At 41.0% G+C, this 25,562-nt stretch overlaps 5 protein-coding genes across 6 annotated transcripts in view; 3 read left to right on the top strand and 2 right to left on the bottom strand.

Moving 5' to 3' along the window:
- sgip1a (SH3GL interacting endocytic adaptor 1a) overlaps window positions 1–4,203 on the top strand; it is a 64,046-nt gene extending 59,843 nt beyond the window's left edge. The window contains 1 exon segment of the mRNA XM_035177056.2: window positions 893–4,203. Coding sequence (XP_035032947.2) covers window positions 893–915 — 23 coding nt within the window. The 3' untranslated portion in view covers window positions 916–4,203.
- Window positions 4,204–4,879: 676 nt separating this feature from the next.
- Window positions 4,880–11,144, bottom strand: insl5a (insulin-like 5a). Its single transcript, XM_035177394.2, has 3 exons — window positions 11,029–11,144; window positions 6,687–7,410; window positions 4,880–5,444 (listed from the first exon to the last, which is right to left on the bottom strand). Exons 2-3 carry the CDS (start codon window positions 7,180–7,182, stop codon window positions 5,290–5,292), a joined length of 651 nt encoding a protein of 216 aa, XP_035033285.2. The 5' UTR covers window positions 7,183–7,410; window positions 11,029–11,144; the 3' UTR covers window positions 4,880–5,289.
- pars2 (prolyl-tRNA synthetase 2, mitochondrial) lies at window positions 10,396–13,669 on the top strand. Of its 2 annotated transcripts, none has more exons than XM_035177393.2 (4): window positions 10,396–10,570; window positions 11,047–11,381; window positions 12,163–12,408; window positions 12,495–13,669. In XM_035177393.2, the coding sequence occupies exons 2-4, from the start codon at window positions 11,058–11,060 to the stop codon at window positions 13,374–13,376; spliced, it is 1,452 nt and encodes a 483-aa protein (XP_035033284.1). In that variant the 5' UTR covers window positions 10,396–10,570; window positions 11,047–11,057; the 3' UTR covers window positions 13,377–13,669. The 2 variants fall into 2 exon arrangements, with proteins under 2 accessions (XP_035033284.1, XP_035033283.1); XM_035177392.2 differs by having other exon boundaries at window positions 11,042–11,381.
- Window positions 13,670–14,721: 1,052 nt separating this feature from the next.
- On the top strand, window positions 14,722–18,747 carry ttc4 (tetratricopeptide repeat domain 4). Its single transcript, XM_035177316.2, has 10 exons — window positions 14,722–15,021; window positions 15,108–15,225; window positions 15,742–15,903; window positions 16,014–16,091; window positions 16,294–16,418; window positions 16,513–16,599; window positions 16,899–17,134; window positions 17,615–17,699; window positions 18,078–18,160; window positions 18,466–18,747. The coding sequence occupies exons 1-10, from the start codon at window positions 14,764–14,766 to the stop codon at window positions 18,569–18,571; spliced, it is 1,338 nt and encodes a 445-aa protein (XP_035033207.2). The 5' UTR covers window positions 14,722–14,763; the 3' UTR covers window positions 18,572–18,747.
- Window positions 18,748–22,672: 3,925 nt separating this feature from the next.
- On the bottom strand, window positions 22,673–24,321 carry LOC118121136 (cornifelin-like). Its single transcript, XM_035176813.2, has 4 exons — window positions 24,187–24,321; window positions 23,591–23,677; window positions 23,315–23,502; window positions 22,673–23,221 (listed from the first exon to the last, which is right to left on the bottom strand). Exons 2-4 carry the CDS (start codon window positions 23,655–23,657, stop codon window positions 23,033–23,035), a joined length of 444 nt encoding a protein of 147 aa, XP_035032704.2. The 5' UTR covers window positions 23,658–23,677; window positions 24,187–24,321; the 3' UTR covers window positions 22,673–23,032.
- Between the last annotated feature and the right edge of the window lie 1,241 nt (window positions 24,322–25,562).

The following is a 25,562-nucleotide window of genomic DNA, read 5'->3' as shown; positions in this document are numbered from 1 at the left end:
CTATCATCTGATGTTAAAGTATGAAAAACTATCAACCACATTAAAGAGTCATGATCATCATCATTTCGTGTAAAATACATTTTGTGTATGTATTTCTTAAATATTGGATTGTTTACACATTTTGGAAAAAATTACTTATTTGATTTCAAATATTTGATTTAATTTATTTATACTTCTGTGTATTCATCTTGGAACTTTTTTTTTAAAGGAAGGTAATAAACAATAATTAGGATTGATCTTTTTTTTTTCTTTATTGAAATCTAATCTGTATGAAATGACAGTGTTTAAGTACCAAACTAATAATGCATAACATGCTTTACATATATTTATGCATTAGGCTCATTATTAACTCCATTATAATGTAACTTAGCATAAACCTGGCAGGATTACAACTATGTCTAATCAGCTATAAGCACTTCCTGTTTACAACATACTCATCGATGCAGAGACGTGTGTGACTAAATTATGGTTATGGCCCGGTCACACATACGCAAATGTTTCAGTGGTGAACCTTCGCCTCCCAGTCACCTTCGCCTCCCAGTCCCAGTTAACGTGAGCGAGGCGGGAAAATAAAACGTTCCACTGGCGAGGCGGATCGCAGCATGGCTTCACATGGAGTTCAACTTCGATGAACTTTGACACATGATATTCGCTTTGCGTTTGTGTGACCGTGTCCTTATGCTAAAGAAAACCAGAAAAATATCACGACTTGAATGAGTTTCTCTTTCTTTACGACTCAAGGACAAACAATTTGTGACATTTATGCACAAACCGCTCACACAGTATCTTTGCATCGCGTCTCTCCATCTTTCTAACTTAACCTCTGTAACAGCTCTCTAATCAAACCATAAATGGACTGTAGCATTTCAAACGTTTCATCGCTGTCTTTCAGGAAAATACCTGGCCGACAACTAACCTATGCTACTGAGAACAACACTGTTGAACTTAACGACGGCAGTGGACTGAGGATGACACAGAGGACAGACCGACACCAGGCAGACTCTCCATGGACCTTTTCTGAACCCACGCGACAGATCTGCAGATCCTACCCAGCAGTATTGTATAACTCGCATATAACATTGTGGAAACTGTTTTAGGTCATGTAATTATTGTATTTGTACCCATTCAACATCTGTATTGCTGCAGTTCGACACCTGGGTTCTCCCTCTCCTCTAAAGTCGGTCCCCTTGTCTCCATCCTCCTCCGGTCAATGTTTGGTGGTGTTTTTAAACGTTTCACTGCAGCTGCCTGACCTGACCACACGGACGGAAAGAGTTTCGGTCATACCGTACCTCTGGATGACGTTTGCTGTCCCCAGTCCTGATCATTCATGCAGTGAAAGATATGCTTGAGTAAGATCTTTGTAGTCAGACACACACACACCTCCAGCTCTGGCACATCCAAAGTCAGACCCAGTCGAGCTGAAGCAGGGCCTATAGGACAATACTTAGTAAGTCATATGCCTTCATTAGCGCATAAGAAAATCACAGCTCTATGAATAATCCTTGTGTTGGGTCCGGGCGTGAAGCCAGAGGCGGCTGTCCCCACTGTCTCACACGGACGGCAGCCATTTGTGTGGCTCTTGCCAGCAATTAAAATGCATTTACCGATGCAGTTCGACACGCGTTGTCGCAGAGAGTTAGACGGAGGACGGTGTGTGTGTGCGCGATCGGATGAAACGCAACCTTAAGTTACTACAAACTGATTTTCATGCATCGCCTACAGGTACTACAGGGTCACATGTCTTTGGATCACTTCCTTTTTTCAATATAATTGCACTGATCAAACTGGTATTTTATTTTTCTGAAACACACACACACACAGTCACGGAGAGGTTTTTAGCAAGTTAGGCAGCTGCAATGATAAATCAATGTACTCGTTGCTGAATAAGAAAAATGTTTTCTTTTTTCCCGTCAGAACAAAAGAAATGTATAAAGTGTCATTTTAAACCAATAATATATATATCTTAAAGGGCGTTTGGTGTTTTCCTCGTATTGTCAGGTAGCCTTTCTGTTGTTCCCAGGACGGCAGTGTTAGACTCCAGAGTACACGACAGCATTCTATTTTTATTTATTGATGACGGCGACTCGTTGTATAAAACATGTGATTCTGTATATGAATAGAATTTGAATGGTACCACACAACTCAGAACCCTTAAAGGTATAAATATTTGAACTCTCTTTCTTTTCTTTTGTTATCTGTGTAGTTGGGTAACCCGTGTACAGTATAAGGTATAATTATTTGAATTTATTTCAGATATAATTTTTTAACTCAAGCGCAAGAGAAGATTCGAGCTATATATGGGTGTGGGGGTAATTTAAAGAAAACAAAAATAAATATCTTCCTGGATGCTGTGTTATGCTTTGTGAAAGCAGTGTTAATGTAGAGTTAGCTGGACCATGGGTGAGTTCCACACTGTAAAGAACCAGTTTAGCATTTTGGGAAATATTCAGTTTTCATGTGGTTTCTGAGCATTAAACGAGAAGATCAACACCATTCTTATATCTTTACGTCAAACAGGAAGCTGAAGCTAGGACATGTTGAGCTGAGATTGTCACAAAAACAGGAAATGAGAGAAATTTGAGGTGACTGTATTAAGTTTTGGTTTTCTGGCCGATTTAGCCTCAATTTCCCGGTGTCATCTGCACCAGTAGATTTTGAACCATGATAAATGAATGCTAATGTTCACTTTAGCTTCATATGTAAGATCGATGCTTCCCACAATTCTGAACTGTTCCCGTAAATAACAACGAGACAATGACGACAAATGCTCTAAGTTCATCTCGACAACAGAGACGAAGTTTGGTGACCGTGGTGACGGGATGTTTTTTTTAATTGGGACCAGTTTCCTTTTTTTCTCTCTTTTAAATCAAAACCTCATAGTGATGAAAAACAAACGTTATCGGTTCCCTCATCTACCGATTCGGTTTAGATTCGGCCGCGTGTCGTCCGTTAAGCTTCTCACCTGTTCCCGTTCACCTCAGCGGCTCCTGAACTTATTCTATCACGAGCAAATCCCCAGTCATCCCAGCAGCGCTCAAACCCATGGCTTTATTTTGCATAATTGTAATGGTCTCTGTGAGATGACATGAGCTGAATGAGGTTGTGGAGTGGAGTCGACCAAAATGCTTTTTTGTTTGTTTTTTCTTTTGTATTTTATGTCAGTCGGTCCTCTGTACAGGACGATAAGCTGAATATTTTTAAAACGGATAAAAATGAAAAAATATTATATTGTTTAATGTGATTAAAAACACTGTGCTGATGATGTTGAACTTCCTGAATGCTCTGACACTCAACGTGAAGAACAAAAAGTGTGTGTGAAGTGTAGCTGAACCTCTGTACTACATGTCGGTATTTCGCTAAATGAAACCAATCACAGTCCTTTCCGTCGCTGCAGCGTAGTCTGACGCTCCCTGGATTGGATGTCGTTTTTAAACATGTGGTCCTTTTACCAACAATAAAAACCTGATCTGGGCCATGCAATTAAAATGGAAAATCTCATTCTCAACCAGATGTTGAATTTTTCGTTTGCAGACCCAGTGCGAGGAAAGGTTTTTAAAAAGTGAGACGACGATGCTGATTGGTGCCATTTAGCTCCTGGTAAGTCGTTAGTCTGGTCACACTTTTTTTCAGTCATGTCCATCGTGGAGGAATCCCCATGCCTGAAAGAAAGTCGTTACCTTCTGGGTGAATCTTGAAACAGTGCAACAGTCACTACAGCATTATCTACACAGGCTCACCGTACACATTACCCATCATGCATCTGTTTAAATTAGCACTACAGCTTACAGGTCTTTCACTTTGAAAGGCAGAACAGAACTCTCTCAGTCTGCTGGTGGTTAGTCTTTGTATCTTCTAATAAAAAAGGATCAAAACTTCTTTTCTTCCCAGATCTTCATCCCCGTGGTGACTTTGTCCTGCAGTAATTCATTATTGCATGCAGAGCATGCAGTAAAATGTGGGGCATCTATGATGATAGATAGTACTGAAATGACGTGTTGTGCTGAGTGTCAGTTACCTGTGTTAGTGTTGAGAAGAGAGCAGGGAGTGTGTCTATGTGTGCTATACGCCAGAATGCTTTTTGGTTCTGTACCGTTAACCTCAAACACGTGTGCAAGCTGTTTGTACAGTACATAACAACGCTAAGATCAACTGAGAAACTTAGTTTGCTTCTTTCCAAAACCAATAAAAGTTATAAATGGATGCTGCGTGTTTGCAGTTTTCTTTCTGTGACGCATTTGTATGTGATAGTGAAAACATCCAAAAAGAAGTACGACATATTCTTGGGCTCAGCCGGTTCCAACACAGTGAAATATCTCAACCATTGGACAGATCGACATGAAATTGTACACAGACATTGAACATAAGGAAAATTCCACAGTGATTCTCAACCACGGGGTCATAAGAGCATTTCTGGGGTTCTTCAGATGGTTGTGTATGAAAATATCTATATATAGATATATTCAAATCCTTAGTAGCTTTCATGTGTTGTATTAACTACTTAAGTTGTAAATCCTGACGTCCAGAGTCAGTTCAGTTCTGCACGTGCACCAAAAATCACATGAAGTGTCGTGTTCCTTATGACTCATTTGGTCTCAAGTGAGAAAACACTCAAGGTTTCATCAGAAAACAGAGAAATGTGTCTGACCGGCCTGATTATAATGATGGGTCAGTTCCATCGTTCAGGTTGGTAACCACAATCATTTTGATGGATTCATTTATTTTAATATTATTGCTACTATTTGCTAAAATAGTAACGAGCCATGGTCCAGTGTCTGTAGAAAGAAGTCACACCTCACAGAATGTAATCTCCGTGCCAGAAGTTTTATTTGACAAAAAATAGCTCGAGTTTGCCAAAAAATACATTAAAGCCGTAAGGACATTTTTACAAACCTGCTGGTTACTCACTACAAACAGCACAGGAGCCTGGAGAATCTGAGTGGGAGGTGATAAACTCCTGCAGTTTAGAATCAGTAATATCAGCCCTGAGTGCATTTACTCCAACTATGTTCTTTTTCTTAATTTCACTCTATGCATATGTTTTCAGAAACATGTTTTCCAGATCCTCGAGTCACATCTACAGTCTACACAGGTCAAACTAATCAATCAAAACCCACAAAAAATATCCAAAGCAATTTGAAAAGCAGCAAATGTGGATGCGAGCGTTACTTTTTACGAACAAGACGGCGATCAGATTGGTTTTAAATCGATTCAGATTTGGCAGGCGAGATGAAAACAGTCACTTTGGTCAGTTGGAGAGTGAGTGAAGCAGAGGAGAGGGAGTCGCCCTCAGCAGAGGAAGGTCAGGTCACTCTTCCTGCAGCCCATCTGGCAGCACACGGTGGTCAGTATGTTATTCATGTCTCGTCTGGTCAGCGCAGCGGCCGAGGAGCTGCTGCTGCTGCTCAGGGTCTCCAGGCTGCTCTGTTCCCCTGTCGGCAGAGCTGCAACCACAAAACACAAGGAACCTCTTCACAGAATATTCCTCTCTTGCCACCTTTAATGTCACTGTCATCAGATGCAATCTTGTATTTGTGGAAGAAGTGGGCGTATAATTAAAGGTCATTCATTAGAATATGAAGTTATTCATAACTTCCCCCCCCCCGGCAGTGTAATGAATGGACAGATGCTCTCAGATCAGTCTTTTCTCATTTATATCCGTGTTCTCATTAAATAAGGAAACTCCAAATGGCCGTGCTGATTAACTCTCTGCTATTTGTCTTCTGCAGTGTCACATTACTTCTTTCTAATCAGCACGACTGATCTGCTAACTGGGTTTGCTTGTGAGGTTCCAGGGAAGATGCCGCTCCAGCATTTAATCATGATATGTGGCCTCTGGCATAATGAGCCCTGACAGCACCTGTCTCCTAATGACAAGTATACACTGTGGCATACGATGCATGTGAGGAAGGGAAGTCCACGTTAAATGCAGAGACGCCTCAATAAAAGAAATGAGTGAAAACACAGAGGGAGCAGTGAGAAGCTGCCGCTCACTAACTTCCCTCTTCTCCTCTTGATTCTGACAGCTGCTCATGAGAAAGAGAGATGGAAAGTAAAATCAAACAGAAATAAAGAACAGCTTCAGTCAGATTTTATTAACTAACAATTAAGAGTAAAGAATATATGATTCCAGAAGAGATGGATGCAAACTGCAGGATTTACTTTGAACAGTTTTCACCAAATTTAGTTTACTGGACAAGCTGCAGTCGTTTCCTACATGCGTGGATGTGGTCAAACAATTTTCAAAAACTACACAACTGTGTTTTCATATAAAGTGGAGCTCTCAAAGTTTTAAGGAATACATCACTTAAGTCTCGCTCCTAATATGAGTGAAAAGAAGAACTGGAAGAAGCTGATACAGAATATATGTGTGACCCTGTCAGACAGTGAAATAAGATGATTTTCAACTAATCTACAGCTGCTTCAGGAAACCAAAAGGCAAACAGGTACATTGAGTGACATTTTATTCCCTTTGAGATCTGAGATGAAAGTAGAAAACAAATTGTACCAAGTAAATAGAGAATATAGTAGAATCACTAACCCTGTGGCATTTATAACATTTAGGATAAATAGACTCAGAGTGTCTATGTGTTATTCTGCATGGTTCATTTTTCTGGAGACACATGCAAAATCTGAACCAAAGCATAAGACATTGGACTCTAGAATATAAAAAGAAGTGGTCTCACCGTCCACGTCTGACTCGGTGAGGAGTCTCCTCCAGCGGGAGCCTCCGCAGGTGTAGACCACGGCTCTCAGGAACTCTCGACCACACAGCTTCACCGCCTTCACCTCCGCTCTCACCTGGACGGTGCACACCACCGCACACAGGAGCAGGGGCAGAATCACCAGAGCCTTCATCCTGGATGCCTCAGTGACTTGTCTCTTCAGGATGCTCAGGAGCCGCTGCAGCTGTTTGGGTCCTGGGTTGCTTTTGTTCTGTCTCTTTGGTTTCACGTCTTCTGAGAGCAGCAGCCGGTCATTGATCCAGGGCTTGCTTCTGTCTTGCATTATATAGCATCCACCTTGCAGTCCATCAATGCTGAGCATCCCCCCCTCTCCTCCTGTAGCTGGCCCTTGGCCCATCCCACACACACACACACACACACACACTGTTGTCATTTTGTGTTTCCGGTCCTCCCCTCCATCACCATTTCCAGCCGTCTCTGAGAGAGTGAAAGCCATCAGACCTTTTTACAACCTTCATCTGACAGTGGACATTACGAGGAGCATCCTCTTCATCCTCCCACGGGATTACGTGACTTAAAGGCCCTGATTGCGGTGGCCCTCGCTGCACTGCACGACTAATGAAGTGACACACCGTGACCCCCACCCCCAGTCAGGCAGGTGTTCGGCCCGTTTACGACGCTCTGATGGCCCCGCTCGTCTTCAGCTTTACAGCGGCTCAAGGCCCTGTGAGAGGTAGAGAGTCAATGTTGACAGTCCATAACGCGGGTCGTTATGATGCTGCTGATGCGATACTCAACATCTCAGCTCAATCATTAACGGTGGAGATCCCTGTGGAGATCCCTGCCCTTGTATGGCGGTGGAAAATAAAGATTTCTGATAAGAACTAAAACAGTTAAGCAGACAGACCAAACCTTAAGTGTTTTATAGGGTCACATTTAAGTGGTTAGGGAAATGTACTGAACAGTAACAGAATATATCATGTTTGTTGGAAGCGATGCACAACTTTATTTTCCAGGTCCAGCACCTTGACGTATGCAAAGTGAGAAGACTCAACACTATTTGGGCCTTTTAACTCCCTAGAATAGAGGGCTGAGAGGACGTTTCTGCAAAATTTGGTACAAACGTTCACTTGGACTCTGATTATTATATTATCATATCATATATATATAATATCTGCTCCAGTTGCACCTGCAGGTCTGGATCTCTGGTTCTTTTTATACCGTGTACGGTTTTGGAAAGAGGGCTCACTCTGAAGAGGTTTGCACTGATATGTTTGCTTGTTGATCTCTGGACTCTTTATTGCTGCTGAATATCGTGAAGACTTGTCTAAAAGGACCGGGCCTCAGGCTGTAGCTCTAATCCTTTAATTTTCTGTTTACCTCTGCGCAGCTTGCAGTCTTCAGGCAGGGGTCTGAATCTTGGCTGAAAACTATATTCTTCTTTTAAATCTTCTTCATATTTTTTTTCAGAAAGCATTTCTTTTTAGAGAGGCTGTAGATTGTGGTGGGAGACCCTGTGTGGCAAGTAACACACTATTATAGATACTTGGCTTTTTATAACAAGTCGTTTTTATAACAAGTAGTTTTTCGTAGGTTACCTGGATATTGAAGAAACATTTTAACAATGTTTTGATATTTCATGACACTTTCAAAACGATGGCTCTGTCTTTATGTGTATTGGTTTTTGTCCTGTATATATGGTTCTCTCTTATTTATTGACAATCATGTGTGAATTGGTGTTGACTTCTACTGCAAGTTATAGGATTAGTGAATTCAATCCATCCGTCCCTTACCTGGGTAGAAGATCTGAGCGTCTTTCTGCCACCAGTGTCCCCCCCCCACCTCTGAGAGCAAACCTGCAGGTAATGGACATACAGTGTGGTCCAAATGTCTGAGACCCCAATGTTTTTATCAGTTTTTGTATCTGTGTACACTGTACATTTACAATCTTCATATAATAAAACGCATAATCCTATAACATTTGCAGATCAAATCTGTCCCAATGAGATTGTTTGTATCTCGTGGAGACAGTCAGTCGCCAAATATAAATGGATAAGACTAACCTAATTGGCTCAGAAACATGTGAGTGTGTGGGTCTTCAGTCTGAAAACCTGCAGACCTGCATGCTGTCCTCCACAGCGTCCACCTGAGAGACACAGGGACACTCAGCTGTGTTTGCCATGTGAGCTGACCATCAGGTGTCTGCATGTCATTGACTGACTGAGGGAATAAAGGCTTAAATTGCGGCATAAAATGCTATAAAGCTCCAAAAGTGCACTAACGCAGGCTGCAGTACAGTATAATGTCAAGATAAGGCAAAGGTTATGTATGATAGTGACAGTGCGTTCAATAAAAACTCATCAATTCTACCAAATGAGAGTATCAAGGATTTTACCTGCAGCTGAGGGATTTTACTTGTAATGGAGTATTTTCACCTTGTAGTATTGGTACATTTACTTCAGTTAAGGATCTGAATACTTTAGGGTCAATCAGTAATTTCAAATATCTTATAGATAGATGCAGTAACTGAAAAGTACGTATTATCTTCCTTTTTCTGTCATTATTGGAGCAAATGTGGTTGTGTAACATTTTGTAGAAGTTTTATGTGACAGGGATGTGAGTACATGTGAGGGGGCGTGATACCAACACAAAATGGCTCATTAAATGTGTTTTCAGGCCATTGAACTGAACCTTCATCCTTTTTCCTCTCCACTGCGTCGGCCTTTTCCTTTTCACAATAAATGCATCCTGTTTTCAACCCAGAATTGACAGTAGATGACCTTATACGACTGATTTGGACTTAAATGGAAACGATCAACTTCGATCAAAACGCCTCTCGAGAACATTCTCTCTGCTTTAATGATGCGTTTCTAGGCCTCAACGCACATGTTGCATTGTGGGAGGTGCAGTGTCTGCACAAATCACAAGTAAGGATTTATCGTCATCGAGTCGAATATTAACATGTCTACAAGTTTGAATACAAAAATATGATTACAAAAAAATCAATATTTTTCCTTTATTTTCTCAACATTTGAAATAATTAAAGATAGAAATATATTTTTTAGAGTATTAGAAGGTTGGTAGCTGTTACATTCTTTAAAGCTTGAATTTGCCAATAAATCTTACCTGGGAGAGGACATGGAAAATGCCTTTATGACTCTATAGCGCCACCTGCTGAAGAAATTGTAGAAGTATGTTCTCGCTGAATGGAATAACAGCAGAAACACACACATACACATACTAATATGAGTAGATAAATAAAGCAACACTTAATTTCTTCTTATATTCATGTGAGCGTCACTTTGCTATAGAAAAACCATCCTCCTGTTGAAAATCTATAAAAGTAAAACTGTCAAACATCTTTATTCTAAAAATAATAAAAAATTCTCCCCAACATTACAGCATAATCTCAAGAATCTAATCCAAAGAACGAGCTGCGTTTATTCTTAAAATAAAAGGTTGAAGACATCATTGTCTCTCATTAGAGTTGCTTTATCCTGGTTCTTCTCTCTAAACCCACCTGACCAGAGGGAATCCAGATGCTCCTCATCAACACAGAACCTCCCTGAGAATCATCAAGGTTTCTGTATTTCTTAAAAAACTAACGAACTTAATTTGTAGTTTTCAGTAAATGCAAATAAACAGAGTAAAATTTAATCTCATATTTGAACAGTTATGGTAAAAACTGCTCCGCTCCTCCGCTCCTGCAGGTGGCGCTGTGAGCTTGAAGCGACCAGTATCCGAGCGTGTGGAAGGAGACAGTCCAACATGGAGCAGGGACCCTCCATGTTTATCACTTTCTTTAAATGACACTTTTAACTCGTTTACCTTCATTATATTCTATAACATTCTGAGAACAACAGACGCGAGTTATCGGCCGTGAGGTGAGTCTCCATGATTTGTTGTGTGCTAACTGAGGAAGCTAAGCTAAGCTAAGCTAGCTAAACAAACCACATGCTGCCTGAGAGGAACTTGTATTGACCTTGACTTCAGTTATATACAGAGACTAAATTCAAGTCAAGTCAAGTCATCACTTACATAATATATATGTTTGTTTAGATAATATATATATTTTTGTCTCAGTTGTAAAGATGATGTCAGAACCTTCACTTTGGGTAAAGTTACACCCTAATAAGAAAATACTCCATTATAAGTAAATACATTCAGCTTTTTAGAGGAGTGAGGCCTGATCCAAGGAAGAACCCATTAGGTTTGGGAGTAGATCTGGTTAAAGAGGCAGATCCAGTCATTTCTTTGTCACTTTCTCTAACAGTCAGTGTGTTAGTCTTGGTATGTGAGCGTTGTGCCCTCTGAGCTTCTTCCTGGTGACCTCTTGTCTCACCTCATCTCTGCAGCACAGTTGGACCTGTCATGGAGCCTGCCTTGCACCAGTTGTGCCCAAGGGTGTTCCAACGCCTCCGCAGGACCTTAATCCTTCCGAGGAGGAATCACTCAGACTGTGCTGAACACAACACCACTCCTGCCTCCGCTCGGTACGGACACACCAGACCCCCACTCCTGGTGTCACGCCTCTACCAGCCATCAAACCTGCGCGATGTGGGGCAGGACAGCCGGCTGCCAAGAGACATGACTTGTAAGAGCCAGAGGCTCATGCAGCAGGCGGGGCTCATCCACGCGTCCAACCCAGGGTGTTACTACTACCTCCCTGCCACTGTTCGCTCCATGGAGAAGCTGGTGAGACAACGTGTACATTTCGTTAGAGGAATGAAGGGAATATAGAAAACTACCCTGGGTCATCTTGAGGTTCCATGTTGACAAAGATGGTTCATGAAAGAGCTTCTGACATGAATACGAGACCCCGCAAGACGAGAGTGGTGAAAAAGAGAAAATACACAAATTAATCGAATTATGAATCATTATATCTTTTCTCTTCTGGTATAATTTCTATTCTATACTGTTACTTTTGTGAATCAGATTTTGACATATTCCCATCTTTTATTAGAACTTGATAATAATGTCTTTAATTGTTGCTCAGTTAAAATAAGATGTGTAAGATAGAACTTTATTAATCCTAATGGAAAGTATAAAATAAGATGAATTGAAAGACCAGCAGCTACTCTAGCAAAAAAATCGAAATAAATCATTAATATATGATACCTAATTTATATTTAAGACCTCACAATATCCATTACTATAAATAAGAGTAGGGTTTCCCAAACTGTTGACCCTTTAAAACAAAGCAATTGTCTGCGTAAGGCCGTTTTGTAACAATTTGTCTCCAAGTTGTGAACAGTAAAGAGTCATTTGCATCCTCATATTAATTTATCAGAATTTTTAGTGGCCTAAGGAATTAGGTTCCTACTATAATTCATTAGAAAACATAAAGAACAAATTAAAACAATATCTAAAAAATAGCTTTGTGTTGCAGGAAAATGTTTTTGGGGGATTCAGGGATTGTGTATATATTTCCATTTTGGTTGTATATAATGTGAAACCTTCTGTCTTTGTTGAACAGGTGAGAGTGATTGACCAAGAGATGCAGGGGATCGGTGGACAGAAGATGGACATGCCCAGTCTATGCTCGGCTGATCTCTGGAAAACCAGTGAGCGCTGGGACTTGATGGGAAAGGAGCTGTTCCGTCTGAAAGATCGTCATGGAGGCGACTACTGCTTGGGTCCCACGCATGAGGAGGCGGTGACGACTCTGGTTGCTCACCAAGCAACTCTCTCCTACAGACAGCTCCCTTTGCTCCTTTACCAGGTGAGCTTTCATCCTATTATTATCTCCAGTGTTTGTGTCAGTAGGCTGTACTTAAACATCTGGATTGTTTTTTTTGTATATAACAGATTACCCGCAAATTCAGGGATGAGCCGAAGCCAAAGTTTGGTCTTCTTCGAGGGAGGGAGTTCTACATGAAGGACATGTACTCATTCGATGTGAGTGAAGAAGCTGCGTACCAGACCTACGAGTCTGTGTGCCAAGCATACACCCGGCTCTTTTCCCGGCTGGGCCTGCGTTGTGTTCAGGTGCAGGCGGACACAGGAAATATCGGCGGTAAACTCTCCCATGAGTTCCAGCTGCCGGCAGACATCGGCGAGGACCGGCTTCTAGTCTGTGGGAACTGCTCCTTCTCTGCTAATGTGGAGACCCTGTCATCAGACGGAACTGACTGCCCACAGTGTAAAACTGGCACTCTGGTAGAGTCGAAGGGTATAGAGGTCGGCCACACCTTTTACCTGGGGAAAAAATACTCTCAATTATTCAATGCCACCTTCAGCAACGCCCAGAACAAGCCCAGTGTCGCTGAAATGGGCTGCTTTGGTCTTGGAGTAACCCGTATTCTTGCTGCAGCCATTGAGGTGATGTCAACAGAGGAGGGGATCCGCTGGCCAGGGCTCCTCGCCCCTTACCAGGTCTGTGTTCTACCTCCAAAGAAAGGCAGTAAAGTGGACGAGGTGGCTCTCTTAGCTAATGAACTGGTTCACGCTTTGGGAGAGGCTTTGCCACATTTGAGAGGTGAAGTGGTTCTTGATGACCGTACACAAATGACTATTGGAAAGAGGCTGAAGGACGCCAACAGACTGGGCTACCCATATGTTATTGTAGTCGGGCAGGGCGCATTAGAGGACACTCCCAGGTTTGAGGTGATCTGTCAACAGACAGGTGAGATGATTTTTCTCAGTAAAGACGGTCTGTTAGATCTACTGGGAAGAGTGGAAACTGTATGAATCACGTGGAAATAAATGTTTTTATTGTGTGTATTTCTACCAATGAGCTGGAGGGGGAAAAAGAAAAGGTACATTGTATGTGTTGGACTGGAGGGTGATTTCACAAAGTTTAAAACCTATAATACTTATTGACATTGCTGATTGGCAAATAAGTCAATGTCACAATATAAGCTTTGTAATGATATGATATGAATCTGCATCTGGTTACCATGATTTAAGAAAGTCTGAGTTTTGCTTTCCTTCTTGGCTTTTCATGTTCTTTTGCCAATAAAAACACAAGATGTGGACAGAAATTATGATAATTTGCTATGTGTTTTAATATAATATGATATACAAATGTAGCAATTGTACAAATCAATGCTGTAAATACAACCATGTCAGGAAAGACAATGAAATGCACAAAATAAAACTACATATTTCCATTAATGGAAGAAGCTCTCAGGTCCTTTATTGACAGTAAGTAAAAGTTGCAATAAAGCAGTAAATACCTCATCACAAGGGAAATGGTAACAACACGTCACATTTTCATGAACCAATGAATGTGAAAAATATCAACACGTAGTCGTCAAATAAGGAGATGAAGTACAAGTCTTCGCTTTTGAATTTAGTTAAATTTAATAGTCGTGTAGTAAAGTGCAATCACGTCAGAATGTTCATTCCAACAGTTCATCTTCAAAAGTAGGAGGATTGTCATTGGTGGAAGAAGAATTCAAATCTGAAAATTTCTAACGTGCATAAAACTACATTATGTAAATAATAGAAAACAAAAAAGTAATAATTAACTGCTACAGTACAAGTAGTTTACTAATGTCTGAGATCCGGCGTGTTCGCAATCTCATTTACTACTGTACCTGTACACCAATGTCTATGATCTATACATTCTTATAGTATTCATCAACACTGATAAGCAGAATTTTTAATGGTAAAAATATCTATCACATTATTTTCTGTTGGGTAATTATATATGACAACAGATTACAAATACAACAGAAAACAGATACAAATGAGCTTCTATAGCGAACTCGGGCTTATTTAGAGAGTTTTGTGTGTTGATCAATGAACACTGTTCTTATCAAATGAAATAAATGTGAAAAGGGTAATTTACTTTATTTATTACATTTTTAACTCTTAATCTTTTAACTTATAAACATATCTGTGTTCCTAAAGGTGCTATATGAATACAGCTCGTTTTATTATTATTATATAACTGACCCTGACTCATTTAAGTATTTTGCCTGTTGATTAATGAGAAATGTCAACATCAAATAAACAAACAAATTAAATTATTATTTTGTATTTTCAACTTTCGTCGAGGAGGAAGTGGAACCGATGTTTTAGTCACATAGTTTCCTCACGGACGGTCGTGTGTGTAGCACCAGTAGAACCCATGTGTAAACAAGCGGCTCTCACCAGTTACACGATAGAACCATTACACACGGTGGGTGAGAGGCAGAGACATCACGTCACGGTTCATTTAAAAACCGTAAAGAACCAAACAAACCTGTATTTAGAAAAACAGACGTTGACGGGAAAAATGGCGTCTTCAGCTAAACAATGTGAAAGCGACGACGACATGGACGAGTTCATGGAGAAATTCAAGACCATGGAATATAAAAACGCCTTCAGCAAAGACAACTGGGAAGAGGTAACACTCCCAGTTAGCATGTCCGTGTCGTTGTTAGCTACGAGGCTACATGTGTGTGTGTTCATCTCGGTGTCTGTCTCCTCCAGGAGTTTGACAAAATTCCCATGTTCATGAAATCAGTGCCCGATGAGATCGACCCACAGAATTACCCGGAACTGGCCAGTATCCAGTCCATCATCCACAGCGAGGACAGGTCTCCAGAGGGTGAGCGGAAGATCTGCAGGGATACACACGGGAGGAACACTTCCCTTTGCTAGAAGAATCAATCAATCAATCAATCAATCAAATTTTATTTGTATAGCCCATATTCACAAATCACAGTTTGTCTCATAGGGCTTTAACAGGGTGTGACATCCTCTTCCCTTAACCCTCAAATGAAGAGAATAGAGTGGAATCAAATCAGAGGAGGTTTCTCTTGAATAGAGTTTAAATGTCAGGGATAAAGTTGAAATATACTATTTTAAAAATGTCAATCAATCAATGTGTTTGTGTTTATACAGCAGTTTTCATACAAACAAAACGTAACACATGGTGTCTATTATTGTTTTGGACATTTTCACCTTATTCTTGATTCCTTTGGTCCAGTTTCACTTTGTCCTTCTTTTAATAAATCTGTCTCTAATGCTCCTCCGTAGCTTTAAGCTCCTGCAGCGTACGAAACAACCTGCTTCAGTCGTGTTCACCGAAAACTCTCTAATGGCCGAGTTCATTTCTCCCCAGAACAAGCGCAATCTCTGAAAAACGAGGGAAACGAGTTCTTCAAGGAGAAGAACTATAAGAAGGCCATACTGGCGTATACAGCCGGTCTGCAGAAGAAGTGTGGGGACCAGGAGCTCAGCACGGTTCTTCACACCAACCGTGCTGCAGCACACTTTTATCTGGGTGGGGGTTTATTATTTATTCACCATACACTTACAGTCACAGCTGTTTTTATCTCTAGCATCAGGGACATGGGTTTGTTATGCATCTTATTGTCTTTTCATTTCTTGCAGGTAACATGCGCTCTGCCCTGAACGATGCTGCAGCTGCAAAGAAGATCTCACCAGACCATCTGAAAGCCTTGATCAGAGGTGTGTCACACATGTACACAAGTTTGGCGCGTGGCCCAAAGGAAAGTTTAATTTCTCGAAATCAGCTCAACTAAACACTTTTTGAGTTTTTATGACGACTGAAGGTTTCCACGGGTTCTCTTTCATGTTTGGAAGGGGGAGGGCGAGGATATGTTGATCATAACAAACTGTTGGAACGTAATATCTGCATGTGTTTACGCAGGAGCCCAGTGTTGCGTAGAGCTGCGCAACTTTTCAGAGGCCGTCCAGTGGTGCGACGAGGGGCTGAAAGTTCATCCCACCGACAAGAAACTTCAGGAGCTGAGAGCTGCCGCAGATAAACACAGGGTACAGTCACTGCGGAGTTCGGAGGGGAGGCTGTTTTATTTATTCTGACTCTGATCTCCGTCTCACACAAAGCCTTGTTCATGTGCTTCACTAGAGGGCAGTAGAGAGAGATGCCAGGAAGGCCAAGGTGAAAGAGAAGAAGTTGCATGGCGAGAAACAAGCTCTTCTGGCAGCTATAAAGGTATGTTAACTAGAAACCTGATCTCCATTCATCCTTTCACTCCTACCTCAGCCTCTCATCAGAGTAATTACGTTTTGAGAACCAGAACTATTTGAAAATGTGTATTTATTTAATGTGACTATTTAAGATAAATGAATAAGGTTCACTTCTGATCGATAATGAAGCGTCTTGTGGAACATTGGATAATTTATTACACCTGAAACAATCAGTCAAAGTTGAGACTTCTTCTGCCTCAAATAACGTTTTTGGTGCCAGATCTAGATATAAGAGTCGGTTGCATATTTTTGTGCTTTCTGCAGGATCGCGGCATCAAGCTTCTCCAGTCTGCGAAGCGGTGCGGTCCCAAAGATGAGCGTGAGGATCAAGGCTCCCCTGCAGTGATGTCACAGCTGAGTCTTGACGGCCTCAGCTCCCAGGAGGCCACGGGCCATCACGTGTTCCAGGACGAGCAGGGCTCCCTGCACTGGCCCGTCCTCTTCCTGTATCCTGAACACCAGCAGACCGACTTCATCTCGGCTTTCTGCGAGAGCAGCTGGTAAAAGATCCTCTCCTTCTGTTTTTGTCCTCGTCCCGACTGTATTTTGATATTTCTGTGCTGATCATATGAAACAAGTTCTACCTGAATTTATTGGGCCCAGCTGGTAAAATATATTTTCATTCTGCAATGTTTTTAGTGTCTAGATTTTTTATAATAAATGGATCAGATCAGTCAGGGATACTTATATTGATACTTTATTGAATTGCATTGAAAAGACAAGGAGGGAACGCAGCCCTCTGCCAAGGCTAACTCTCTATCTCGCCCAGTTTGAAAGTATAAATCCTGGATCGGCCCGTTTATCCAGACCTGCTCCACATTGTAATGGTTCTCTCCCCCCTCACGTCCCACCCCTCAACAAAATGTCATGAAAATCGGTTTGGGTAGTTTTTGAATAATCTTGCTGAGATAAACATAACCTCCATGGCGCAGATGGCAAAATGTACTGAATTGTTTTTATTTGCTTTGACCTTTCAACAGTATCGTTGATCACTTGACCGTCATGTTTGGAGAAGAACTCCCCCCCTGGGATGTGGACAGAAAATACCTCCCGCAAAATCTGCAGGTTTGTATTTCTGGCATCACAGAGCAGTGTCGCTGCACGTAACATACAATTCAGTTCTTTCCTTGTTCCCGTTTCTTTTCAGCACTAGAAATAACAGCAATATTTCAAACCATCATAATGAATAATTAAAGATACAGTGGCAATAATATTGTTTTGTTTCTTAAATGTTTCTCTTTTTCTTGTCAACAATAACAGGACTGCTTTGTTTCTCCATATTCCACCTTTTTTCACCATGGAGATTAATAGTTCATCTACTGTTTTCTTATATTTACAAGTAATGAACAGCAATAAATAGTCCAATGACCAAAAGAGGGGGCTGTTATGTCAATAAATTAAATGAAATAATCAATGTTCATTCTAATTCTCTTCACTTTCTAGCTGTACTTTGAAGATGAAGAGAAGGAGACACTTTACCAAGTAAACCCAGAGACGCCACTGTTAACAGTGTTGCAGCATAAAAGGTAAATCCACTGAGACGATGTGTGTTTGTAGTTTGAGTGACACCTGAGTGGGGTGGGGTGGGGGGTGTCAGGCGTATCCGTCACATGGTTGATGTGTTTCCAAAGAAAACGTAGTAATGTGGCTGTAGCCTTTATTTAAAGGGACTCTACTTATTCACCTCTGTAACTTTGGGGCCTTTGTCTTTGCAGTAACCTAAAGATTAGCAGACTTTACAGTTTGCTGTGTGTGTGGTGTTCGCTTGTATCAGGAAACTTCCTTCACACTCTCAATGTTGTTTTCACGGTCTGATCCGTTCTGTTTACAGGTTTTTTGTGAAGGCAGGAAGTCCCAGCTTCATCGTTTTGGTAACGGGATCATCGTTCATGAAGCAGTTTATAACGGGCAAGAAAGTACGAGGATTGAAATTGTAGATTAGTCTTCAAATCTCTGAATTTTTTAGACACAAAGTTATGTTTCTTTTAACCCTCAAAACACTTCCGTTGTTTAAGAAAAAAGGCACCAAGGCAAATATGTGTATGTGTTTGTGCCTCGTTACACTGTACGACACAGAATCTCAGTGTAAATGAAATAAATGAATTATCTAAGAGCCAAACTTGTAGATTCTTTCTTGATTGGTTATTAATTGAATTCTTAATTGATTAATCAAACATAAATTAATATAGGTACAAACACAGTAGCGAGATCGCGACTACAAGCTGCCGCTGCCCCTTCACTTTGAGGAGGGACAGTTGAGTTGGTTCAGGCATCTTAACAGGATCCTCCAGGATGCCTTCTGGGAGGAGACCCAGGGGTAGACCCCGAACAAGCTGACCGGACTACATATCCCATCAGACCTGGGAACGCCGAACCAGGAAGAGCAGGAAAGCACGGCCGGGGAATGGGATGTCTGGAATACTTACCCAGCTACCTCCGTGACCTCATCTCAGGTAAGTGGGAGATGATGGATGGATGAATTAAATTGAGAAAGAAAACAAAACTGGTAATTGGTGTAAACGTGAGGTAAGCAAATGCAACATAATCTTACATTCAGCTTCATCATCCACTAAACTTTATTTCTCCGGGCACTCCTCCTGACTAAAGGACTGAGTGGAAAGTAAAGAACAGGTTTGATTTTAGATTTTAATCGTTGGATTAGCTTCCTTTGTCTGAAGTTGTTTGACGGGTTATGAGTTCAGACACGGTCACATGTTGTTCCCCAGTGTTCTGCCCAGTTTCCTCATGCTTCTTCTTGAATAGAATTCCTGAAAACTCCAGACCTGTCCTACCAGTTATGTACTGATGACTTTCTATTTCGATTTGTCTTTCTGTTCCGTTTTAGCCATTTGTCCTTCTGTGTTGTTCTGTTTTATTCCTGGTTCCTATTTTCCGGCCGCAACTGGGTATAGAAATGATAATAAATTTACATGGCACCTTTTAAAAACAGCTGCTACAAAGAGCTTCACAGAAACAATAATCAGAAACAACTCTATAAATCATTTATTAAAAATGAATAAAATACAAAATAATTTACAATGTGAAATTGATCAGATCAGGTTGATTAACCTCCACATTTCAGATTGAACTGAAACCACCGTTTGGCTTTGAATGCCAAATTCCTTCAATTTGTATTTGACACAATAAAAAAAAAAATGAAATCAAGTACGATCATTCTTATTATTATAGAAGCCCCAATCTATTATTATGTTATTAATCTATACCTGTGATTCTTTTTTTCACCCTAAAGTCATTGTGTAGCAAAACCATCAGCAGCAGCATCTGATCTGAATTAAAAATCCCTTCAAGACAGAACTTTGTATGGAGAAGCTGCAAATCTCAGTGACGTCACGATGACCCCATGTTGGTTCACAACCAGGGGTTGCCCCATCACCACTGGCGCCCGGCTGCGTGTTGATGATAACCCATGCGGTCCTTATTGTTGTCTTTTATCTCTGATGCATCTATTTTAGGAGCAGTACACACACAGAAACAGAAACAGCGATGTCTTTACAGATAGAGCCCTTCAGAGACCGGGTAAAGAAATATGTAAATTCATCTGATGTTTTCAACATGTAGTGAAATTCGTAATTTGAATCAGCTTTGCATGCTTCGCACCTTGATGCCGTATCTGTTCGAATGGGACCGCAGACTCAGGGCTGCGGGGTAAGCTATTGACCATCCCACAGGCGGCTAACACAGCAGGGCATAAATGTCACATAAGGAGGCAACTGTTCTCTCCAGTGCTTCCCTGAAACCGTGCAGGCGAGGCAAGGACAGCACCAAAGCCATAGCAACCTGAGATGAATTAGTGTTACGAAGAATGTTCCTAAAATGTGAATCCAAAAAGGCTAAGCGGGACAAAATTGTAGGTTTGATTCTTACAAGTACTCGTGTCCTCGAAGCAGTCAAAGAGACCTTTTCCAGTCTCTCAAGATTGTGCTGCCATTGGATGTTAGAACGATGAACCTGTTTACACACACAAAGGAAAAAGGCAACAGTTCAGGTTTAAGATTAAACTACTCGACTACCTTTCCATTAAATTAACAATTTAATGTCTTTGTAGTGGACTTGAAATGATAAGACAACAGTAATGGAGCATTGCAGAGAGATTCCTCAGATAGAATCACTAAACTTTATTTAATGGGATATAATTCAACACTATCAAGTCTCTTCGGTCACACAATATGCTTCTTGAACCATGTTAACAACTAGAAATGACCAGGATGCTTCTGTTTCCCCGGAGAGGTTAAGGTTTATTGTCAAAACCCTCTTTCCCTCCATGCTGTTCTTAAACAAGTCATATTCCATCTAACTACAACAATGTCAAATATCTGACAAAACTAAAAGCTCTTACCTGACCAAGCCGAGGATCCTCCGAGCAATCTGTTGGCAGCTCTGAACCCGTGTTGGAAGTGGACATGCCTGAGATGAGGAGTGACATCTGGTGCATGTCAGATAAAAACTATGCTGCCAAACTTGAATCCTTGGGCAGAGACGAGTCAAAAGAACCTGCTATTAATAATTTATTTTACTACCTGCCAAAAACCTTTCGGTTAAAAACAACATCAGTTTCTAGAGGGGAAACTTTCCCGTTTGTGTGCGTTTCTTTTCCTCATTTCACTGGTCTGTTAAAGTGGTGAAGTTTATAAAGCCCAGAGGAAAAGATCATGATGGTTTTGAATTGTCCATAATGTTTAAACTTCGCACATTAAGTTACTAAACTAAACTGTGGTGTCCTCAAGTGATGGTGTCAATAAAGACACTGGAGCAGCCACCTACCAAACAATATGCTGCTGCTGTTTCTTTTGATACTTCTGTTTATAACCTTTTTTTTTAATTACCAACTCTATACTCTAGACTCAGAGATTATTTATTCATCCTTTTTCATATTTACTCAAACTCCACAAGTTGACAGGTCTGAGGTGGCCACAGGGCGTTTTCCGGCCTTCAGCTCCGGCCTTAAGCTCGAACTTCACAACAAAAGTCAACAAGTTGGGATAAGGACGTCCATCAAACTCCAAGAGTGTGTGACCCAGTTTCTAAGGTGTTACAGTAGAACCGTGGTCTCCCCATTGTCAACTTGGGGATAATATAAAAAATAATTTTATTTCAATGCACCTTTCTAGGAACCGACAGTACCTTACAATACATTACAATTAAACCCAAGAGTAATTCTAGTAAAATCAAGTGTTAAAATCCCATTAGCAGAAGAAAACACCCGTCAATACATATGAGACAAGAAAGTTAAGACATAAAATCAAATCTATTTTGGGACAGTAATGCAACGCTTTGGATGCCAACTGCCGTAAAACCCCGAAGAATAAGAATGTCATCGTCTTGTCAATGTCATTGACAAGATGGCAGAGCAGTGAGTTACTGCGCCACCTACTGGTTTCCTTGTGATAATTACTTACTGGTTACTCTGGTCTGCTTCATGGACACCAGTGAGTGAACATTGTTTTCTAAAACTTGGTACATTGATAATGTTAAATAAAACTCAGTGTGGGTGAAGGTGAAGTTTAGTTTAAAGTTTATAATACTTTTGATACCCATAACTCAAGAAAATAAAGTTAATAAGTTGAGCTAGTGTGTCTCATTCTCTTTCTAAAAGTGTAGGCTAGTTGTTTTGTGTGTCTAGCCCTGTACATTTTTGTGTCTTGTGTATATCAAGTGAGTTTTTGAGGGTTAAACCACAGCCATAGCCTACTGTGAAAACCCAGTATTCAACCGGAGTACTTATATGTTGGGACCTGGTATTTGTGAACTACCGTTCGGCCTACATGTGTAGTCATAGCCTGAGCACATGTTTTCCTTTGTTCTGGAGGCAAACCAGAGCCTCCAGAACTCAGTCTCCCAGGGTGCTTCAACATCACACAGAGGTGTGAATACCGACTGGAGACACAAGTTTCAACCACTATTGGTCACTCTGGGCCCCATGACCCATGAGCAACTGGGTATAGAAATGATAATAAATTTACATGGCACCTTTTAAAAACAGCTGCTACAAAGAGCTTCACAGAAACAATAATCAGAAACAACTCTATAAATCATTTATTAAAAATGAATAAAATACAAAATAATTTACAATGTGAAATTACGACTTATTGATCAAATCAGGTTGATTAACCTCCACATTTCAGATTGAACTGAAACCACCTTTTGGCTTTGAATGCCAAATTCCTTCAATTTGTATTTGACACAATAAAAAAAATGAAATCAAGTACTATCATTTTTATTATTATAGAGGCCCCAATCTATTATTATGTTTATTAATCGATACCTACGCTTATTTCTTTCACCCTAAAGTCATTGTGTAACAAAACCATCAGCAGCAGCATCTGATCTGAATTAAAAATCCCTTCAAGACAGAACTTTGTATGGAGAAGCTGCAAATCTCAGTATGACGTCACGATGACCCCATGTTGGTTCATAGCCATAGGGGGTTGCCCCATCACCACTGGCGCCGGCTGCGTGTTGATGATGACCACGCGGTCCTTATTGTTGTCTTTTATCTCACGATGCATCTGACACCAGGAGCAGGTCAAACAGAAACAGGAAGCGGCGATGTCTTTACAGATAGAGCCCTTCAGAGACCAGAGTAAAGAAATATGTAAATTCATCTGATGTTTTCAACATGTAGTGAAATTCGTGGTGAATCAGCTTTGCATGTTTCGCACCTTGATGCCGTATCTGTTCCGAATGGAGGACCGGAGACTCACGGCGACGGGGGGAACAAATATTGGTATCCCACAGGCGGCTAACACAGCAGGGCCGCAAACGTCACATAAGGGGAGGCAACTGTTCTCTCCAAATCTTCCTGAAACCGTGCAGGCGAGGCAAGGACAGCACCAGAAGCCATAGCAACCTGAGATGAATTAGTGTTACCGAAGAATGTTCCTAAAATGTGAATCCAAAAAGTACAAACGTGACAAAATTGTGGGTTTGATTCTTACAAGTACTCGCGTCCTCGAAGCAGTCAAAGAGACCGCTTTTCCAGTCTCTCAAAGATTGTGCTGCCATTGGATGTTAGAACGATGAACCTGTTTACACACACAAAGGAAAAAGGCAACAGTTCAGGTTTAAGATTAAACTACTCGACTACCTTTCCATTAAATTAACAATTTACTGTCTTTGTAGTGGACTTGAAATGATAAGACAACAGTAATGGAGCATTGCAGAGAGATTCCTCAGATACTTTTCTACAGTAAATGACAGTGTCTCTAGACGACACAAACATGAGATCAGTATCTATAGTTGTGATGCGACTAAAATCCTTTGATAGTACTTTGATATTTCAGTAAAACTTCCAACCTTAGAATCACTAAACTGTATTTAATGGGATATAATTCAACACTATCAAGTCTCTTCGGTCACACAATATGCTTCTTGAACCATGTTAACAACTAGAAATGACCAGGATGCTTCTGTTTCCCCGGAGAGGTTAAGGTTTATTGTCAAAACCCTCTTTCCCTCCACGCTGTTCTTAAACAAGTCATATTCCATCTAACTAAAACAATGTCAAATATCTGACAAAAATAAAAGCTCTTACCAGACCAAGCCGAGGACGTCCTGTTGCCGAGCACGTCCTGTTGGCAGCACGACTTGTTGACAAAACGTCTTGTTGGCAGCTCTGAGCCTGTGTAGGAAGTGGACATGCCTGAGATGAGGAGTGTGATCTGGTGCCTGTCAGATAAAAACCATGCTGCCAAATCTGAATCCTTGGGCAGAGACGGGTCGAATCAAAAGTACCTGCTATTAATAATATGTTGTTCATTTTATTTATTTATTTTTTACTACTTGTTAAAACCTTTAGGTTAAAGATAACATCAGTTTCTAGAGGGGAAACTTTCCCGTTTGTCTTGTCAATGACATCATTGACAAGATGGCAGAGCAGTGAGTTACTGCGCCACCTACTGGTTTCCTAGTGATAATTACTTACTGGTTACTCTGGTCTGCTTCATGGACACCAGTGAGTGAACATTGTTTTCTAAAACTTGGTATATTGATAATGTTCAATAAAACTCAGTGTGTTTGAAGGTGAAGTTTAGTTTAAAGTTTATACTACTTTTGATACCCATAACTCAAGAAAATAAAGTTAATTAGTTGAGCTAGTGTGTCTCATTCTCTTTCTAAAAGTGTAGGCTAGTTGTTTTGTGTGTCTAGCCCTGTACATTTTTGTGTCTTGTGTATATCAAGTGAGTTTTTGAGGGTTAAACCACAGCCATAGCCTTCTGTGAAAACCCAGTATTCAAAAGGAGTACTTATATGTTGGGACCTGGTATTTGTGAACTACCGTTCGGCCTACATGTGTAGTCATAGCCTGAGCACATGTTTTCCTTTGTTCTGGAGGCAAACCAGAGCCTCTAGAACTCAGTCTCCCAGGGTGCTTCAACATCACACAGAGGTGTGAATACCGACTGGAGACACAAGTTTCAACCACTATTGGTCACTCTGGGCCCCATGACCCATGAGGTCACCAGGCCAATATAAGCCCAGTTCCCCCTTCCTCCTTTTTCTTCTTTCTACGCAACCCACCGAGAGGAGGTCACCTCTCTTTCTGCTCAACTTCAAGGAGGGGTGCAGCTTTCCACTCACCGAGCGAGGGAAACCTCCTCCAATCCAAGCTCTACCAACCTTCAAGCAGGCCTGGCTGGAGCAGACTGCTAAAACCTTCCAAAAGGCAGCGATGCAAGGGCCTGCCTAAGAACCAGCAAAAGAGCTGCATCGCACAGCAGAACCACAAAAATAGGAGCCACAAAACCAGCAAAACGACTTCACTGGACTTCGAACAGCACATCAACCTTTTTTCCCTTTTCATGGACGGGTAACACAACTGGGCTTAATAATTATACTAGGCTAAGCAAAGACTGTTTATTCGATTCCGTGTGATGTTTATAAGTTTGATTCGTTTTGCTGTGATATTTT

The sequence above is a fragment of the Hippoglossus stenolepis genome, chromosome 14 (genome assembly GCF_022539355.2).
Source record: "Hippoglossus stenolepis isolate QCI-W04-F060 chromosome 14, HSTE1.2, whole genome shotgun sequence".
Classification (NCBI taxonomy): domain Eukaryota; kingdom Metazoa; phylum Chordata; class Actinopteri; order Pleuronectiformes; family Pleuronectidae; genus Hippoglossus; species Hippoglossus stenolepis.
Note: the sequence above shows the minus strand (reverse complement) of the source record. Positions and strands in the feature narration are given on the sequence as shown.

Excerpts from the sequence above, each read along its gene's own strand:
- LOC118121136 (XM_035176813.2), bottom strand. The coding sequence starts at position 23,657 with ATGGCAGCACAATCTTTGAGAGACTGGAAAAGCGGTCTCTTTGACTGC. Across the intron at positions 23,503-23,590 it reads CTTCGAGGACGCGAGTACTT|GTTGCTATGGCTTCTGGTGC; the intron begins GTAAGAATCAAA and ends AATTCATCTCAG. Across the intron at positions 23,222-23,314 it reads GGAACAGATACGGCATCAAG|GGCTCTATCTGTAAAGACAT; the intron begins GTGCGAAACATG and ends TGGTCTCTGAAG.
- pars2 (XM_035177393.2), top strand. The coding sequence starts at position 11,058 with ATGGAGCCTGCCTTGCACCAGTTGTGCCCAAGGGTGTTCCAACGCCTC. Across the intron at positions 11,382-12,162 it reads TTCGCTCCATGGAGAAGCTG|GTGAGAGTGATTGACCAAGA; the intron begins GTGAGACAACGT and ends TTTGTTGAACAG. Across the intron at positions 12,409-12,494 it reads TCCCTTTGCTCCTTTACCAG|ATTACCCGCAAATTCAGGGA; the intron begins GTGAGCTTTCAT and ends TGTATATAACAG.
- insl5a (XM_035177394.2), bottom strand. The coding sequence starts at position 7,182 with ATGGCTTTCACTCTCTCAGAGACGGCTGGAAATGGTGATGGAGGGGAG. Across the intron at positions 5,445-6,686 it reads CACCGAGTCAGACGTGGACG|CTCTGCCGACAGGGGAACAG; the intron begins GTGAGACCACTT and ends TTGTGGTTGCAG.
- ttc4 (XM_035177316.2), top strand. The coding sequence starts at position 14,764 with ATGTGTAAACAAGCGGCTCTCACCAGTTACACGATAGAACCATTACAC. Across the intron at positions 16,600-16,898 it reads CTCTTCTGGCAGCTATAAAG|GATCGCGGCATCAAGCTTCT; the intron begins GTATGTTAACTA and ends TGCTTTCTGCAG. Across the intron at positions 18,161-18,465 it reads ACAGTGTTGCAGCATAAAAG|GTTTTTTGTGAAGGCAGGAA; the intron begins GTAAATCCACTG and ends TTCTGTTTACAG.